Source organism: Haliotis rufescens, unplaced genomic scaffold (genome assembly GCF_023055435.1).
Source record: "Haliotis rufescens isolate VD_foot unplaced genomic scaffold, xgHalRufe1.0.p SCAF_135, whole genome shotgun sequence".
In the NCBI taxonomy this organism is placed as follows: Eukaryota; Metazoa; Mollusca; class Gastropoda; order Lepetellida; family Haliotidae; genus Haliotis; species Haliotis rufescens.
In genome coordinates, this window is record NW_025963819.1 from 230,012 (window position 1) to 250,793 (window position 20,782).

Sequence of the window (20,782 nt, forward strand, 5' to 3'; positions counted from 1 at the left end):
ATTTGTATATGCTTAGATATTTACAACTGTTTACAAGTTTTAACATTTCAGGGGTCTTTTTGATATATTTTCCAAGATAATTATGTATAAAGACACTAAAAATTAATCAATTGATCAGCGCAATGTAGCTTATCAATCTTCAATTATTATGTTTCATCTCAACATAGATTATTTGAAGAAGTATCTATTTGGTGTCATTATTTAATTTTAGTTTTAGAATTCCGTGCGTAATAATAAATAAATAAATAAATGAATAAATAGATACAATAACACATATGTACAAAACTCATAAAGACATTGTTTTTGTGTATAATGTTTTGTTTCTGAAAACAAACAGTTAAAATATGGATGTTATGCGATTATGATAAATAAATTCTTTCCTAACAGGGGGCACAGGTGGCCCAGTCGTCTAAGGCGTCGCGATTTGCTGTGCAGGGTTGCGTCCCCTTGGCACGCCAGAAACCTATGATTTTGTGTTCGAATCCCGGTTCGCCCCGATTATGTTTCTAGGTTTGTCAGCACCATACCCGTGCTCGTGGGTTTCTCCGAAGTGGTAAACGTCTGTGACCTGCATTACTTCGGGCTTTCCTCCCACATTAAGCTGACACGCCATGATAAACTGGAATACTGTTAAAAGCGGCGTTAAATCCAACTCACTCACTCACTCTTTCATAACTGTGACGTGAGAGTTTTTTAAATACTTTTTTTTTTAAGTTTAAGCCAAAATATGAGCCGTAAGAATACACGTTTTAAAATGTAAACAGAAATCCTAGAGACGAGAAATATTTCTTTATCCCCAAGTTTCACTAAATCTATTTGAAATATAGTGATTTTGTACCCATAATAATTTGGCATAAGTTTTGATTTCAGCAACCTTAAGTTATTTTACAATCACTTTCCAGTCAAAAGAATACAATTGACTAAGGTTTAACTTATTAAACTGGCCTCAACTGGGGGTTCTCAGGTAAAAGTTTCAACGACATATTTAATATTCCGATGAATTGTCATTGCAATGAAATCCCAATAACAACAGTATATTGTTATTATTATGTCATGTCAATATGTTACATCACTCCTCGACGCCCTCATTGACAGAATATAATTAGGTCCAGCTTAGAAATATCTGTCGAAATAAAAGAGAAGGTTTTACTTTCTCTTTGTAAATTTCAAGAAGGCGTTCTATTCGATTAATAGAGATCTGCTTTTTGCAGCGAAATTAGGCTGATACGTTTTTAACTCGAGATATTTCCGTTTTCAGGTAAATAAACTATTGGAAATCTTGAGATTTAGCAAGCTGAGCATTTCAGCATATCATACGTAATTTAAAGATGTAAAAAGCCTACTCGGTTACTGCGATGTTCATTTCCGGGTGTCCTTATGCTGTTCGCCTGCATCATTTTGAGCTTTAAGGATGACTTTCATATGCTGTTATAGTCATACACTACACAGCCGATTGTCCAATACCGTGAGTGAGTTGAACAGTATTCCAGTTATACATTTGACACGGTGTGTCAGCTTTATGTGGGAGGAAAACCCGAACTGGTGCAGGTCTCAGACGTTTACCACTTTGATGAAACCAACGAGCACGGGTGTGGTGCTGACACACTTGGAAACATAATAGGGGCCAACCGGGATTCGAACCCACGATCACTGTACTAAACAAGTAAGTGTAATCTGCATAGCAGAGGGATGTGTCATCTCAATTAACTTGGTGATATGGTTTGACAATGGTTACTTATCATTACTATGTTAGCCATTGTGTGTTGAAATGATTCTAATTCCTTATTGCAGATTTAGAATTATTGTGGAAAATTGGTTACCTGTTTCATATTTGTTACTAATTATCTCCTCTCCTGATGCACAAAATATTGGAATATTTGACAGCATCTTCTATGAGGTGTCTGTCTTTGTTCACTTGCAGAACTGTGGGCTACATAACCAGGTGAGCTACAGTGCCATGTGCCAGTTCTTAGTATGCACAGGTTTGTTATCCGATTACAGTAAACTATGGTTATAACGCTTTCAAAGGGACCACTATTTTTAGTTGGTTGTAACCGTAGTTTTTTATGAGCATATATACAGCAAATGTACAGCACATGGACAGGATCATAACACATTTCAATATATCAGTCAGTTCGTTTTAAGCGTGTCCGTTATAAACGTACTGTATATCAACTAGCTCACTCCTTAAGGTATGAAGTTTTAACTTCTGAATTATTATCTTCAAGATGTAGGCCTACGTACCTCATATATATATGATGTATGTAGGCCTACATCTTGTGAACATATAACATTGTGTACATGGGAGACTTATGGGATATTTCCTGTAATTTGCACGCTTCCTGTAATATTAGCACGCCTACATCCGAGGACTGCAGGATTGTTATCACATTCTCCCTTGGATTAGCATTAGTTTGAACATTGTAAAATGGGAAATATTTTGAACGAATGCAGCATATCAGTGAATTCATTTTTAATCACATGTTAGTAACATAATGTGCAAAAGGATAAAAGCGCAGCGTCTTTTCGATGTCTGCTCTCCTCCCTATACCATACATAATTTCCAGTTCGCCAATCCTTTATAAAGTCAGCATACGTCCATGTTCTATCAATAGCATACTTAACAAGAAGGGCTCTATGTGAACAAACTCTTCAACATGTTTGTGTTTGACAATCTTTAACCCTTTAATCTTTTATCAATTCATTTTACAACCTTTCAGTGTCACCACCACCCTGAAACCATAAACAAAATAATATATTCTTGATATGTTAAGCCCATGTTTATATTCCGACTGCATCTAGCTCAAATAACACTGTCTTGAGACATACTAAGGAGTTTAAACCAGTATTTTGTACATCTAGTGAAAGTAGCAACATGTCTTGAATAGCAAAATGAAAATTATATCTGTGAGGTCGTGTATATATTTAATTGACGTTTTCTGTGAGCTCGTATATGTGACAATTTCACGTAGTGTGTAATTTGCAAGGGTAGGAAAACTGAAATATTTTTGAGGGGTAATGATAATTGCTTTAGTGACAACATTCACTAAAACTGTTCTTTGATGGATGGACAAAAGTGATACTTGATTGAGAATGGTTTTAATTAGGGTTGAATGACAAATAGTTCGAAAATGTCCATACTGTCACCAAGATGAAATTGTCTGATGAGGTATCTCCAATTATAATTAAGTTCTTTGTTTTTGCACATTGAATCAAACAATGAATCTATGAATCTATCCTAAAATGACAAATGTTAAAGATAATTATGCATTGAAAACTATAAATATATGTTATCAGAATAATACACAATAACTATTTCAGTCATAAGAAACTACACTGACATAGAGTTTATCTTATATTTCTTATAAAATACGTGCCGCCATTTGAAGTTGCTGGAACATATACTTTTGCATATTATTATATTTTTGTTATATATTTGTCTATAACAGTTATAGACATCTGTTATAGAGAGATACTAAGGAGTTTAAACCAGTATTTTGGGCGAAAACAGTTACAGAGTGGACAGATGAGTTACGTGTCTGATTTAATGTACACACAATGAATAGAGAAACATATCCTTGATTCATTCCATCTAAACATACTAAATATACAAATGGTTATTCTGCCAAACAAAACAATATAGATGTGATTTTTGTCTGTAACAGTTATGAACATCTGTTATAAAAGTGTGGGGTAAAACAGTTACAGTGTGGACAGATGAGTTACAAATCAATATAGATGTGAGATCGTGGGGACCAGCTGGCACTATTACCGTATGGACATTAGTTGTAACGGTATTGGCATCTGTCAACACAGGAGTAACATATTGTAAAATCTTACAGGGAAACAGCTGCTAGAATATTGAAGAGATGAGACATTGTCTTTTATGTCACCCCTTCCATAACGAACGGCGGTACATAGAGACAACTGTCACCTCTTCCATAACGAACGGCGGCACATAGAGACAACTGTCACTCCTTCCATAACGAACGGCGGTACATAGAGACAACTGTCAACCCTTCCATAACGAACGGCGGTACATAGAGACAACTGTCACCCCTTCCATAACGAACGGCGGTACATAGAGACAACTGTCACCCCTTCCATAACGAACGGCGGTACATAGAGACAACTGTCATCTTTCCATAACGAACGACGGCACGTAGAGACAACTGTCACCCCTTCCGTAACGGCGGCACATAGAGACAACTGTCACCCCTTCCATAACGAACGGCGGTACATAGCGACAACTGTCACCCCTTCCGTAACGGCGGTACATAGAGACAACTGTCACCCCTTCCATAACGGCGGTACATAGAGACAACTGTCACCCCTTCCATAACGAACGGCGGTACATAGAGACAACTGTCACCCCTTCCATAACGAACGGCGGTGCATAGAGACAACTGTCACCCCTTCCGTAACGGCGGTACATAGAGACAACTGTCACCCCTTCCATAACGAACGGCGGTACATAGAGACAACTGTCACCCCTTCCATAACGAACGGCGGTACATAGAGACAACTGTCACCCCTTCCATAACGAACGGCGGCACATGGAGACAACTGTCAACCCTTCCATAACGAACGGCGGTACATAGAGACAACTGTCACCCCTTCCATAACGAACGGCGGTACATAGAGACAACTGTCACCCCTTCCATAACGGCGGTACATAGAGACAACTGTCACCCCTTCCATAACGAACGGCGGCACATGGAGACAACTGTCACCCCTTCCATAACGAACGGCGGTACATAGAGACAACTGTCACCCCTTCCATAACGAACGGCGGTACATAGAGACAACTGTCATCCTTCCATAACGAACGGCGGTACATAGAGACAACTGTCACCCCTTCCATAACGAACGGCGGTACATAGAGACAACTGTCACCCCTTCCATAACGAACGGCGGTACATAGAGACAACTGTCACCCCTTCCGTAACGGCGGCACATAGAGACAACTGTAACCCCTTCCATAACGAACGGCGGTACATAGAGACAACTGTCACCCCTTCCGTAACGGCGGTGCATAGAGACAACTGTCACCCCTTCCATAACGAACGGCGGTACATAGAGACAACTGTCACCCCTTCCATAACGAACGGCGGTACATAGAGACAACTGTCACCCCTTCCATAACGAACGGCGGTACATAGAGACAACTGTCACCCCTTCCATAACGAACGGCGGTACATAGAGACAACTGTCATCCTTCCATAACGAACGACGGCACATAGAGACAACTGTCACCCCTTCCATAACGAACGGCGGTACATAGCGACAACTGTCACCCCTTTCGTAACGGCGGTACATAGAGACAACTGTCACCCCTTCCATAACGGCGGTACATAGAGACAACTGTCACCCCTTCCATAACGAACGGCGGTACATAGAGACAACTCTCATTCTTCCATAACGAACGACGGCACATAGAGACAACTGTCACCCCTTCCGTAACGGCGGCACATAGAGACAACTGTCACCCCTTCCATAACGAACGGCGGTACATAGAGACAACTGTCACCCCTTCCGTAACGGCGGTACATAGAGACAACTGTCACTCCTTCCATAACGAACGGCGGTACATAGAGACAACTGTCACCCCTTCCGTAACGGCGGCACATAGAGACAACTGTCACCCCTTCCATAACGGCGGTACATAGAGACAACTGTCACCCCTTCCATAACGAACGGCGGTACATAGAGACAACTGGTTAACTAACATCTATTAACAGTTTGGGCATATTCAGCAACAGTCTGAACATTTAGTTCTACTACAAATGTACATAGTCCTAACACATTCTCAGCAATCCATTATCTGTCAACACACAAACAAATACTGAATTAACACATTTTTGTTGAACAGGTAAATAATATCTTGACATTAAGAACATTAAGAGCGATCTGTAAATGACCTCAAAAGGGAAAATGTGAAATCCACGAAGGATTTCTAAAAAAATCCATAATTATTTGCTATATTTCACCTAGAATTGGCCCTAGTTTTGGTTCAGGAATGCCACACAAGATACTGGTGTCAAAAGGGTACCATCATCTGTCCTTCTTTTAGGCCTACACAAACAATTGTTTTTGTTGATATGTTGCGTGCATTCTACTACAGGTCATGTTACTCACCACAATTTGAAAAAATGTTTTCTATGAGCTTGTGTACATACAATGTATATATATTGTTATCCGTGGGTTGGTGTATACGTTTAATACATACAACCATGATACTGTTTGCCGGTTTGCAGTTTAACGCCGCACTCAGCAATATTCAAGGAGGTATATGACGGCGGTCTGTAAATAATCGGGGCTGGACCAGACAATCCAGTAACTGATATCATGAGCATCGATCAACGCAATTGGGATACGATGACATGCTTTAACCAAGTCAGCGAGCCTGACCACCCTATCCCGTTGGTTATGACAAGCATCGGTTGCTGAAGTTCATATTCTAACTCGGATCACGGGTCTGTTATCTATGAGTTCGTGTATATATTTAAGACATGTTATCTGTGGGCTTGTGTATATATTTTATACGTGAAATCGGATTGCAGGCTTTATTGTTGCAATCTATAGAGTAACTGAGTTGCCTCTGTATAGGGTAAGCATGGTCATCTGTGACTAATTCTACTCCAGAATACCCTGGGGCAGTAACCGCCAAGGATCATGTTGATTTACTGCTTCGCATATTTTACTTTCAGAAAGCAAAGAAACATGTCTGGACGCTGTGGACAACCGTATAAATGACCTCGAGAAGGAAGTCGGTAACTGGTCATTTCTTAAATAGCATTATGTTATATGCGTTCATACTGTCCAGGGGGCACGGGTGGCACAGTTGTCTAAGGCACCGCGATTCGCTGTGCATATTTGCATCCCTTGGGCACGCCAGAAACCTATGATTTTGGGTTCGAATCCCGGTTCGCCCCGATCATGTTTCAAGGTTTGTCAGCACCATACCTGTGCTTGTGGGTTTCACCGAAGTGGTAAAAGTCTGAGACCTGCATCACTTTGGGCTTTCCTCCCACATTAAGCTGACACGCCGTGATATAACTGGAATACTGTTGAAAGCGGCGTTAAACCCAACTCACTCACTCACTCACTCAGACTGTCCTGAAGTCGTCACAGGGGTGTAGTAGATAGAGCGTAAATTCGATGGTTCAGTCCCCTGGCCATTTCGGAACAAAGCAGGTTCAACTGTGACTAGGCGTGTCAGTGGGCTAGACTTAAGAACGACTACGTCCGCACTGGTTCATGCAAGTTGACATAATCGTAATACCATTTCACTTCCCCTCGCCTCGTTTCTTACAGAAGGTATAGTGAAATGTTTTTTTCAGTTACCGTTGGATATATACTGACGGACAAAAGTACCTATGCTTTATATAAAGCGGTGTAATCAATATGTTTAAACCTAATATTTGGTGTCGCATTCATTATAGTAAAGAGGTTTTAGAATGTCCATAAAACCGTCTCCTTTGTTAATGTTTGGTTATTCGCCTGATCATTCTGTTATCTTAAAGGGCAAGTTCACACGGAAATGAACCTATTTTTCTTGTACTTTTTCCACATTACAAGTGTTAACCTAGTAGTGTCATAGACAAAAATATAAAAATATCACAATTAATTAACATGTGTTTGCATTTAAACGATTTATATTTTTCACATTTACCAAGAGTTCTATTTTCATAACAATAACACCATTGCTTATGCCCCTTGCAATATGACGTCATTGGTGCCAATTGATAAACATTATGACGTCATCATTCGCCTGATCATTCTGTTATCCTAAGACATTCATTGCCAACATCCATACCCAAATCACAATGTCATTATGACCCCTAAGATACAGGCAAGGCAGTGGCGGTGCATTGAAGACACCAGATGATGATTGGAAACAGCCTTGGGAATCTTGTTCCAGATATCAAATAAGATTGAGCTATATCTATTACACCACTCCACAAGAAGCATAATTACTTTTGTCTGTCGGTATATATCTAACGGGAATTGAAAATAAGGGACTGAAATTTCCGCTCTATCTACTGCACCACTGTGACGACTTCAGGACACTATGAGTGAGTGAGTTGGGTTTAACGCCACTTTTAACAGTAGTCCACACCAGATGATGATTGGAAACAGCCTTGGGAATGTTGTTCCAGATAACAAATAAGATTGGCACAACTGAGCTAGCGTTACCTGCTGGTTCTGGTCCTGTCGTATGCATCGTTTCATCTCATCTCAGACTTGTTCTATGTAGAAGAGGTCATGAGAAACAACCGGCCACGGCAGTACAGCAACGTTATGCTGCCTCACAAAGTCTGTTACAACACAAGCAACGTGTAACCGGACGTTATCCTGCTGCAACGTTACGTCCCTGCATTTGCACAAAGCTAGTACATGATCTCGAACGGTTTCGGTTCGTCGGTAGCGTACGCCATTCAAATTGCAGTTTACATTACGAATATATAACGGTATATATAGGTCGGCCAGCCACGGGAATAACACGCCGTATAACATACGCTCCATCCAATCACTATATAACAACCACCAGATATATACCAGCGTGTATTCGACAACTTACCCGTATTCTTAGAGCTGGGTGTTCCGGGTAGTCTACCCAGTCACACAATTACAGACATCTGTGGGTGTCCGGGTGTCTGGTCTGGGTACAGCTGACGTCGCCCTTCTGTGTTTATTTAAGTATGATAGGACACTCAGTGGTGCAATCATGTGTGGTAACTATTTATACTTGGTTAGGGCAGTTGCGTGTTTATTTATAGCCCTGAATGAGATTTCAGATCCTTTTGTTGACGGCAAATATCCAGTTGGGAGCCACGTGGAGCGGGCATTTACTATGACCGAGACACAATGTGATGATTCAGCTTTATGTTGTAATGTGATGTTTCTGTCGTTTTAGGATTGGTTATAGATTTACGAAGAAGAGGAACCTGAATAGCGCTCCCTTGTTTGCACAGGCATTGTGTGGGTCTGTTGTTGTATCTTAGCAACCATCAACAAAGAGATCAAGGGAAGCTACTCTGGTTTTCATCTCTTGTCCCTTGAAGACAGGACCGCCGTGGTCTAGTGGTAGAGTGTCTGCCAGAAGGCGGAGGGTCCGGGGTTCGATCCCCGGCCGCGTCATATGAAAAGACGTTGAGACATGGTATTTGTTATTACCTTGTCTGTTGCTCGGCATTAAGAGGCTAAAACAAGGACTGGTCGGCTCGTAGTCACAATACTGTATCTGAGTGGGGTATCCATGTAAAACCGCGGCATGGTATCTCAGTGGGCTAGCACTATAAAATCGGCATTGGTCCGGACTAGTACAATCAGCCACAGACACTGACACAGACACAGACACAGACACAGACACACACACAGACACAGACACAGACACACACACACACACACACACACACACACACACACACACACACACGCTACTGCTAGTATATAAGTGGAATTATCTTGGACGCGCCGTTAAATCCCGTGTCACCTCCCCGCACCTCTTGAAGACAGAACTCTACCGGTCATAGTTCGGCCATGCAGAAGTAATCGGACAAACTAGTGGTCGATAGCATGAGCAGCAAACCATATTGAAGGTCGGAAGCGAGGATCAGGTGGCATTTCCTTCCATTTCCGCAGTTTTAGAAATCACACTTTTAGATAATTCCGCAAGAAAGGGAATGAAAATAATAAAAAATAAGTGGGTAAGCAGTTTATTATTTAGAAAAATGAATAAAATAATCATAAGTTTTACAAAACGCAGCAAATTATATTCACGTGTCTTGATTAACATCGAGAAACAAATTACAATAAAAGCTACGACTAATCACGGATAAGCTCAACCTTGTGACCCCAACGGAAGGTCGGGGTTCGATCCAAAAGACGTCAAAAGAAAGTACTTCTTGTAACCCTTTTAACAATATTCCAGCAACATCACGCGGGGGACACCATAAATGGGCTTCACACGTTGTACCCATGTCGGGAAGCGAGCCCGGACCTAGGTGTGACGAGGGAGCGCTTTAACCACTAGGCACCGTCCCCGACATTGATAGGTATACAATGTATGAGAACAAGGTCCAACAACGATATAACATAGGATACTACTGTCTCTGAAATATGAAAAAAAAATAAGAAAAAAATGCCGAACAATACAATACTGCACATCCCATCGTAAAATGAAGCAATAAGTTTAGGCACATGTGACATTGGATCGACTTTAGACTAAAGCAAGATAAAATATTAAAACATATGTTATACAATCTTCTTTAAAGGTAACATATTTTTGTAATATAATTCTGGTATATTATTTGCATTAACAAAATATGGTAAAAATATTTGTAACCACAATTTTAGCTTGACACCCGGTAAATAAAATATCCGATAAAGGACAACAACAGTCGGGCAAGTCTTGAATTCTTAACAAATTCTCCGTGTGCATTTTCAATTACACACTTCACAAAACAAATCTAATACTTTGTTTTCCGTCATTTCAGATGCTAAGCGTATTAGCGGTAGTTGTTAATGCACTGATTTGAGCGTCAGACGTGAAAGTACCGTTAGAAAATAAACAAAACAAGTAAGGATCATATGAATATTGTTGAGGGGATGTTTTTTTAGACTTCATTACAAAAGAATACCCCCCCAAAAAGTCATGATCGCTCACTTATTTTGTTAAGAATAGCATAGTACTGTGCCTGTTCTCCTATGGAGACACGTGTATCTTACAAGGTTCGTGGGGCGGTCGGGTAGTCGAGTTCGCTCGTCAGGCCGAACACATCGGTTTCGATTCCCCACATGGGTACAATGTGTGAAGCCCATTTCTGGTGACCCCGCAATGATATTGCCGGAGTATTGCTAAAAGCGGCGTAAAATCAAACTCACTCACTAACCCACTACAAGGGTCGACCCGTGAAGATCCGGGGTAGAATAGGCCTTCAGCAGCAACTGCTTGCCGTAAAAGGCGACTGCTTTTCGTAAGAGGCGACTAACTGGATCGGGCGGTCAAGCTCGCTGACTTGGTTGATGCATGTGATCGATCCCAATTGCATGGATCGATGCTCACGACATCATCCACTGGATTGTCTGGTTTAGACTCTATTATTTACAGATCGCCGTCATATAGCTGGAATATTGCTGAATGCGGCGTTAAAAAACAAACAAACAATCCACAAGGTTCGTTTCTATGACAACGAATACGATCCTTTCTGTTTCGTGCGTATTTCAGGTATAATGACAGTCCATGTGTTAACATGATTAGCTCTGTAACAACTCAGGGCGACATACACAGCAGTGCTATTCTCAGTATGGTACAGAGCGATTACGATCCTTCCTGTTTCGTGTGTATTTCAGGTATAATGACAGTCCATGTGTTAACATGATTAGCTCTGTAACAACTCAGGGCGACATACACAGCAGTGATATTCTCAGTATGGTACAGAGAGATTATTGCATGGTATTCTGATTTAAGAAATTAGTGTCAAAATTCCTTGGCGAGGTTAAGGTAAATATACTGAACAAAAGTTTTTGGGGATCATGAACATTTTGGGGGATATTTTTATGAGAGTGTGTGCTCAGTCTTTGCTCCAAACAATGTCCCCCAAATAGTCATGATCCCTAACTTTGTTTGTTCAGTATATATGAACTCTGACACGTGTTTTTTGACACAGATAAGTATAATCATCTCCTCTTGGTCCATTATTAATTAGCAACTATACATCATGTCCGTTGTTTATCCTAATTATTATTTATGTGGGGAAATGGGAACATTTAGAGATCATATTTGAAGGAAACTAAATACTGTTGGAGCGTGACCTTAAGCATAGTGTGGAGGTCATATAAATCAGGCAAAGTTAGCAAAGCTGGCGGCGGAGAGTCGGTGGATGGATGGCCACACTCGAAAAGTAGACTCCTGTGAGCTCAGGGACTTAGAATACTCCGAAACACAGGTGTGTTCTTGTCTTCGTTTACCCAGCGGCGAATGGGTACCCGGTAGGATGAGAATAGTGAACTAAGCTGGGCGTTTATATTCCCAATGCAACTTACATCCACACTGGATAGCAATTTCACATTATTAACAGATTTCCAATTATTGTAATTTGTAATTTTCTGTTTTTGTATTTGAGATTGGTAAAGAAGTCCCCAATATGTGGTATTTGTCACCATTCCTCAGCGTTATACAAGAGGGATATTTTCAACAAAAGGGATATTCTCAACAGAAGGGATATTCTCAACTGAAGGGATATTCTCAACAAAAGGGATATTCTCAACAGAAGGGATATCCAAATTTGGGTGCCAATTAGACAATTATTCATCAACATTGATATGGACCCACATGCACAAAGCAATCTTAGCGATAACTCCAACACTTTAACACATGCTTACCACAGGTTTTGTACAAGTGGGTCATGATCGTTTGACTATACGTTAAACCTCGATAGTACAGACACCTTGGTAATCTGGACAGAGAGGTAACCACGTAAACAAAGTAACATATCAAGACTACGACCCGCATCAAACCAACGGAAGTCATTGTTACCAAGGCAACACAATGTTTAACCTAATGTACAGTGTTACCATAACAGCTATTTACTAATATGTAAATCGGTAATCGTTTGTGGTTGCGGCATTGGCTACGTAACCGTCATCGTTGCTGAAGTCGTATTTTGCCGAAACAGTCACTAAGTTCACTGTAACAGTCTGTAGATGAAGTTTCTGCAATACTGTTTCTGGGTGTTGCTGAAGTCGTAATTAGCTGAAATATCACCAAGCTCTCTGTAACAATATGTTGATGACGTTCCTGTAACGTTGTTTCCATGTGTTGCTGAAGTCGTAATTAGCTGAAATATCACCAAACTCTCTGTAACAATATGTTGATGACGTTCCTGTAACGTTGTTTCCATGTGTTGCTGAAGTCGTAATCAGCTGAAATATCACCAAGCTCTCTGTAACAATATGTTGATGACGTTCCTGTAACGTTGTTTCCATGTGTTGCTGAAGTCGTAATCAGCTGAAATATCACCAAGCTCTCTGTAACAATATGTTGATGACGTTCCTGCAACGTTGTTTCCATGTGTTGCTGAAGTCGTAATCAGCTGAAGAAAGACACTGAGGTGAAATGCGACGTTGCTTCAAAGTTGATAAGAACGTTGTGCCTGCTTTTACGTTACATGTAACAGCCTGTTGATGAAGTTCCTGCAATGTTGTCTCTGGGTGTTGCTGAAGTCGCTGTAGATACTCAGAATCCTTTCATCGCTTTTCAGCTGAGTCAACTCCTGCTGTCTGTGGATGGAGCCAAGGTCCTGATTGAAAAGACGGCTGTCCAAATTCACTGACCCCTGGTCACCACAGTAGATCACCGTCACGTCGGCTGAAACAGGAACGTGTGTTACTGCCACTCCCTCTAACATGGGGGGGGGGGGGGGGGGTAGTTTCATGGATAAAGCGTTCGCCTGTCACGCCTTAGGCCGGAGTTCGATTTCCCACATACATACAGTGTGCGAAGTCCATGTCTGGTGTCACCCGCCGTGGCATTGCTGAAATATTGCTTAAGCGGCGGAAAACTGAAGTTCCTCACACAACTCTGCTTAGCTCAAAGGAAAACTGTTCTGAAACAACTTCCCGTCACCACACCATTCACTGTCTACCCCAGACTCAATTTCTCAGCTTACCTCCTGACACAACTTCACAGCTTACCCCTGACACAACTTCACAGCTTACCCCTGACACAACTTCACAGCTTACCCCCTGACACAACTTCACAGCTTACCCCCTGACACAACTTCACAGCTAACCTCCTGACACAACTTCACAGCTTACCCCCTGATACAACTTCACAGCTTACCCCCTGATACAACTTCACAGCTTACCCCCTGCCACAACTTCACAGCTTACCCCTGACACAACTTCACAGCTTACCCCCTGACACAACTTCACAGCTTACCTCCTGACACAACTTCACAGCTTACCCCCTGACACAACTTCACAGCTTACCCCCTGACACAACTTCACAGCTTACCTCCTGACACAACTTCACAGCTTACCCCCTGATACAACCTCACAGCCTACCCCCTGACACAACTTCACAGCTTACCCCCTGATAAAACTTCACAGCTAACCCCCTGATACAACTTCACAGCTTACCCCCTGATACAACCTCACAGCCTACCCCCTGACACAACTTCACAGCCTACCCCCTGACACAACTTCACAGCTTACCCCCTGATACAACTTCACAGCTTACCTCCTGACACAACATTTTTGCTCACCCCTGATACAACCTCACAGCCTACCCCCTGACACAACTTCACAGCTTACCCCCTGACACAATTTCACAGCTTACCTCCTGACACAACATTTTTGCTCACCCCTGACACAAGTTCACAGCTTCCCCCTCACACAACTTGACCCCTCGCCCCCCGTCACAACTTCACAGCTTACCTCCCGACACAAATCCACAGCTTACCCCGTGACACAACTTCACAGCTTCCCCCTTACACAACTTCACAGCTTATCCCCTGACACAACTTCACAGCTCACCCTCTGACACAACTTAACAGCTTACCTCGACACAACTTCACAGCTTACCCTCTGACACAACTGCACAGCTAAACCCCTGACACATCTTCACAGCTTACCCCTGACACAACTTCACAGCTTACTCCCTGACACAACTTAACAGCTTACTCCCTGACACAACTTCACAGCTTACCCCCTGACAAAACTTCACAGCTCACCCCCTGACACAACTTTACAGCTTATCCCTGACACAACTTCACAGCTTCCTCCTGACACAACTTCACAGCTTACCTCCTGACACAACTTCACAGCTTACCTCCTGACACAACTTCACAGCTTATTTCCTGACACAACTTCACAGCTTCACCCTGACACAACTTCACAGCTTACCTCCAAACCTCCAGAGACTCCGCACAGTGGTCACCCTGAGATCGCCCAGCCCCTTGGTCGGATCCTCCAAGATGACGTTCCGCTCGTTGAAGTCGACAAAGACGAGGAAGACACGCGACCCCGGCAGCTGTGTAATGTCTGTGTGGCGTCTGATGACCCGAGAGTGGATGGTGGGACATGGTTGCTTCACAGACTCGAACACAGACCTGGTCTGGTCAGCATGTCTCCCCTCTGTCTCGGTATGGAAGGCCACCACACACACCGAGTCCTCCATCGGCCGGCTCCACTGCAGCTCGTACAGCTCCTCACGACGGGAGCCCCTCTGCTGAGAAAAAGACACATTGACAACTCCTCGACAACACCAACCAATCGGGAGCACAGCCATTTACTGTGCAGAGTTGCGTCCCTTGGGTACGAGAGAATCCCGGTTCACCCCGATCATGTTTCTAGTGAATGCAGACTCAAGTTTGGTGAGGTATGGATGTTCCTGTAGACGGTGCACCAAGGCGACTTTCCTGGAAGTCAAGTATATCGGGTTGCGTCCCTTGGGCATGCCAGAAACCTATGATTATGGGTTCAAATCCCGGTTCGACCCAATTATGTTTCTAGGTTTGTCAGCACCATACCTGTGCTCGTGGGTTCCACTGAAGTGGTAAACGTCTGAGACCTGTATCACTTCGGGCTTTCCTCCCACATTAAGCTGACACGCGGTGATATAACTGGAATACTGTTTAAAGCGGTGGTAAACCCAACTAATTCAACAACCAATCACCGACTTTCTGGTTAACTGATACGGGTCATAGTACGTCCTGTTTGTGTGGTGTGTTCCTCTTTTGAGAAACACCCCAGTAGTAGTAATAGTATAGGTAATTGTAGTTGTAGTAGTAGTAGTAGTAGTAGTAGTAGTAGTAGTAGTAGTAGTAGTAGTAGTAGTAGTAGTAGTAGTAGTTGTTGTTGTTGTAATGATGTTAGTGGCAGCAGTGGTGATAGTAGTTGTAGTAGTAGTAGTTGTTATAGTAGTAGTAGTAGTTGTAGTTGTAGTAGTAGTAGTTGTAGTAGTTGTAGTAGTAGTAGGAGTAGTAGAAGTAGTTGTAACAGCAGTAGTAGTAGAAGTAATTTTATTATTATCATTCGTAGTAGTGGTGACAGTAGTAGCAGTAGTAATAGTATTAGCAGCAGTAGTAGTAGCAGTAGTAGGAGTAGTAGTAATAGTAGATGTAGCACCTGTACATTGTTGCGGGAGGCTGCTGCTGTTGATGCTGGTGCTGTTGACGATGCTGTTGCTGATGACTGAGTCTGCCTCACATACATCACTACAAAGACGACGGCAATTATGTTCAGCAGAGTTAGAAGGAAGGCGAAATCTGAAATACAAAGACATACTCTGATAAATATTCACATGAATACTGATTCTATCATGCAGTTGGAAACTACTCGTTTCTGATTGATCAATCACAATAAACCCCCTCTGATTGAAACAGCTGGTAAGACGGCCGCATCACCGCGGAAAACTAATTTTCATAGAATAGTACTTTTTCAGTCATTGTTGGTAAGCATATTGAAATAATGATATCTCCAATTGCAGGTTACAGAATGCAAAGTTGCTGTTACTACAATATTCAAAGGATGTGTGACAATTTTCGGCAGGAAAACACGAAAGAAATCTTCAAAGAGAATGTATTCTAAGTTTTGGCGACAAAAGCGAGCTTGGAATTTGTCGCTTCTCGGGATACGACGGTGACGTCATATCTCTTGCGTCACAATGAGCGATATGACATCATAATGTTGACGTGTGGTGTTGAGCGAAAGCTGCGCTAAAATTTAATATTTGAAACCTCACGCTGCGCCTTCGGTTCCAAATTCAATCTAGCGCGGTTAAATCTGCAGGTAACCTATCTCTACATTGAAAGCACACAATATTTATCTCCTCATTTTAGTATAAACGTAAGACACACAAATAATATCCATCTAGATTTGAATTTGCTAGTTTCAAAATTTACATAATTCTTGAACACAGGATATCAAAGGGCATTGTATATAAATGAGGGATTGAATACATTTGCCTTTACTGCTAAGTCATGTCTACACCTGCCTACATTGCTGAATGCTGTCTACACTTGCCTACATTGCTGAATGCTGTCTACACTTGCCTACATTGCTTAATCTTGTCTACACCTACCTACATTGCTGAATGCTGTTTACACTTGCTTACATTGCTAAATCTTGTCTACACCTGCCTACATTGCTAAATCTTGTCTACACCTGCCTACATTGCTAAATCTTGTCTACACCTGCCTACATTGCTAAATCTTGTCTACACTTGCTTACATTGCTAAATCTTGTCTACACCTGCCTACATTGCTAAATCATGTCAGCACTTGCCTACATTGCTTAATCTTGTCTACACCTGCCCACATTGCTGAATGCTGTCTACACTTGCCTACATTGCTAAATCATGTCAGCACTTGCCTACATTGCTATATCTTGTCTACACCTGCCCACATTGCTGAATGCTGTCTACACTTGCCAACATTGCTAAATCATGTCAGCACTAGCCTACATTGCTTCATCTTGTCTACACCTGCCTAAATTGCTACATCCTGTCAACACTTGCCTGCATTGCTAAATCCCGTCAACACTTGCCTACATTGCCAAATATTGTCTTCTGTTGCCTACATTGTTAAATCATGTGTACACTAGCCTACATTGCCAAATCTTGCCTACATTGTGAAATCTTGTCTACTTTTGCCTACATTGCCAAATCGGTAACACCTGCCTACATTGATAAATCCTGTCTACACCCTCCTGCATTGCTAAATCATGTGTACACCTGCTTACACTGCTAAATTGTGTCTCAAGTTGCCTACATTGATAAATCATGTCTACACTTGACTACATTGCTAAATCTTGTCCACACTTGCCTATATTGCAATAGCATGTCTACACTTGCCTACATTGCTAAAACTTGTCTACATTTGCCTCCATTGCTATATCTTGTCCACACTTGCCTACATTGCTAAATCTTGTCTACATTTGCCTACATTGATAAATCATGTCTACACTTGCCTACATTGCTAAATCTTGTCTACATTTGCCTACATTGCTAAATCTTGTCCACACTTGCCTACATTGCCATAAATTGTCTGCACTTGCCTACATTGCTAAAACTTGTCCACACTTGCCTACATTGCTAAAACCTGTCTGCACCTGCCTACATTGCTAAAACTTGTCTACATTTTCCTACATTGCTATATCTTGTCTACACTTGCCTACATTGCTAAAACTTGTCTACATTTTCCTACATTGCTATATCTTGTCTACACTTGCCTACATTGCTAAAACTTGTCTACATTTGCCTACATTGCTAAAACTTGTCTACATTTGCCTACATTGCTATATCTTGTCTACACTTGCCTACATTGCTATATCTTGTCTACACTTGCCTACATTGCTAAAACTTGTCTACATTTGCCTACATTGCTATATCTTGTCTACACTTGCCTACATTGCTAAAACTTGTCTACATTTGCCTACATTGCTATATCTTGTCTACACTTGCCTACATTGCTAAAACTTGTCTACATTTGCCTACATTGCAATTTCTTGTCTACACTTGCCTACATTGCTAAATCTTGTCTACATTTGCCTCCATTGCTATATCTTGCCTACACTTGCCTACATTGCTAAAACTTGTCTACACTTGCCTCAATTGCTAAAACTTGTCTACATTTGCCTCAATTGCTAAATCTTGCCTACATTGCTAAAACATGTCCACACTGGCCTACATTGCTATATCTTGTCTACACTTGCCTACAATGCTATATCTTGGCTATGCTGCTAAATCTTGTCTACATTTGCCTACACTGCTAAATCGTGTCTACACCTGCCTACATTGCTAAATCATGTCAACACCAGCCTACACTGCTAAATCATGTCAACACCAGCCTACACTGCTAAATAGTGTCTACACCAGCCTACACTGCTAAATAGTGTCTACACCAGCCTACACTGCTAAATCATGTCAACACCAGCCTACACTGCTAAATCATGTCAACACCTGCCTACATTGCTAAATCGTGTCAACACCAGCCTACATTGCTAAATCATGTCTACACCAGCCTACATTGCTATATCTTGTCTACACTTGCCTACATTGCTATATCTTGGCTATGCTGCTAAATCTTGTCTACATTTACCTACACTGCTAAATCGTGTCTACACCTGCCTACATTGCTAAATCATGTCAACACCAGCCTACACTGCTAAATCTTGTCTACACCAGCCTACATTGCTATATCTTGTCTACACTTGCCTACATTGCTATATCTTGGCTATGCTGCTAAATCTTGTCTACATTTGCCTCCATTGCTATATCTTGTCTACACCTGCCTACATTGCTAAAACTTGTCCACACTTGCCTACATTGCTATATCTTGTCTACATTTGCCTACACTGCTAAATAGTGTCTACACCTGTCTACATTGCTAAATCATGTCAACACCAGCCTACACTGCTAAATCATGTCAACACCAGCCTACACTGCTAAATAGTGTCTACACCAGCCTACACTGCTAAATAGTGTCTACACCAGCCTACACTGCTAAATCATGTCAACACCAGCCTACACTGCTAAATCATGTCAACACCAGCCTACACTGCTAAATAGTGTCTACACCTCTCTACATTGCTAAATCATGTCAACACCAGCCTACACTGCTAAATAGTGTCTACACCAGCCTACACTGCTAAATCATGTCAACACCAGCCTACATTGCTAAATCATGTCAACACCAGCCTACACTGCTAAATAGTGTCTACACCTCTCTACATTGCTAAATCATGTCAACACCAGCCTACACTGCTAAATAGTGTCTACACCAGCCTACACTGCTAAATAGTGTCTACACCTGCCTACATTGCTAAATCATGTCAACACCAGCCTACACTGCTAAATAGTGTCTACACCAGCCTACACTGCTAAATAGTGTCTACACCAGCCTACACTGCTAAATAGTGTCTACACCTGCCTACATTGCTAAATCATGTCAACACCAGTCTACACTGCTAAATCATGTCAACACCAGCCTACATTGCTAAATCATGTCAACACCAGCCTACACTGCTCTAGTGTCTACACCTGTCTACATTGCTAAATCGTGTCAACACCAGCCTACATTGCTAAATCATGTCAACACCAGCCTACACTGCCAAATAGCGTCTACACCAGCCTACACTGCTAAATAGTGTCTACACCAGCCTACACTGCTTAATAGTGTCTGCACCTGCCTACACTGCAAACACGAAAACGTCGTTTTTTCCCGTATATGGTCATTGGACGGAAAAACGACGTTATTTGGACGTTTTCAAACCATCGTTTTTCCGTCCAAATAACGTCGTTATTTGACATCGGAATTTACTGGGAGAGAACGATAGCGTTAAGCTCCTCCCTTTCTTGATTGACATTGTCAATCAAGCAACAGCGTCTACCGGTATTTCTACTTCTCGGTTTTCATTGGTCAGTCCCCGCGTGTTAGATTACAGGCCCGCGTTTGACGCAGCACTCGAAGCGCTTAGCGGAAGTATTGAAATCAATCTTTCTGCGCATGCGGATTACTTAATGCCTTGACCAAATTTTCCGTTCTGTGCATGCGCGATTTCGCGTATTGTTTCCTAGATTTAATGTCACCACTATTTGACAATGGTTCATAAACACAGTCACGTGAAGGTTCGGAATCGTAACGAGTAACTCCATTTAAATTGAAGAGTATCCCCAGTGATATTGGAGATTCCAAGATGAAACTATTCTATGGCTATCTAGGCTGCCACCCAAACCGATCTAAACGGGACCCGATAGCTTATTGTATGCTAT

At 41.9% G+C, this 20,782-nt stretch overlaps 1 protein-coding gene across 4 annotated transcripts in view; it reads right to left on the reverse strand.

The window, feature by feature from the left end:
• Positions 1 to 11,678: 11,678 nt before the first annotated feature.
• The window catches only part of LOC124124987, a 31,971-nt gene continuing 22,867 nt past the window's right edge, over positions 11,679 to 20,782 (reverse strand). Inside the window, exons 3-5 of one of the 4 annotated variants that reach the window (XM_048394963.1) lie at positions 16,144 to 16,277; positions 14,914 to 15,235; positions 11,679 to 13,375 (exon numbers count right to left, since the gene is read on the reverse strand). In XM_048394963.1, coding sequence (XP_048250920.1) covers positions 13,167 to 13,375; positions 14,914 to 15,235; positions 16,144 to 16,277 — 665 coding nt within the window. In that variant the 3' untranslated portion in view covers positions 11,679 to 13,166. Of the gene's footprint in view, positions 13,376 to 14,913; positions 15,239 to 16,137; positions 16,278 to 20,782 lie in introns of all 4 variants that reach the window. The other 3 variants (XM_048394962.1, XM_048394960.1, XM_048394961.1) reach the window with 3 other exon arrangements.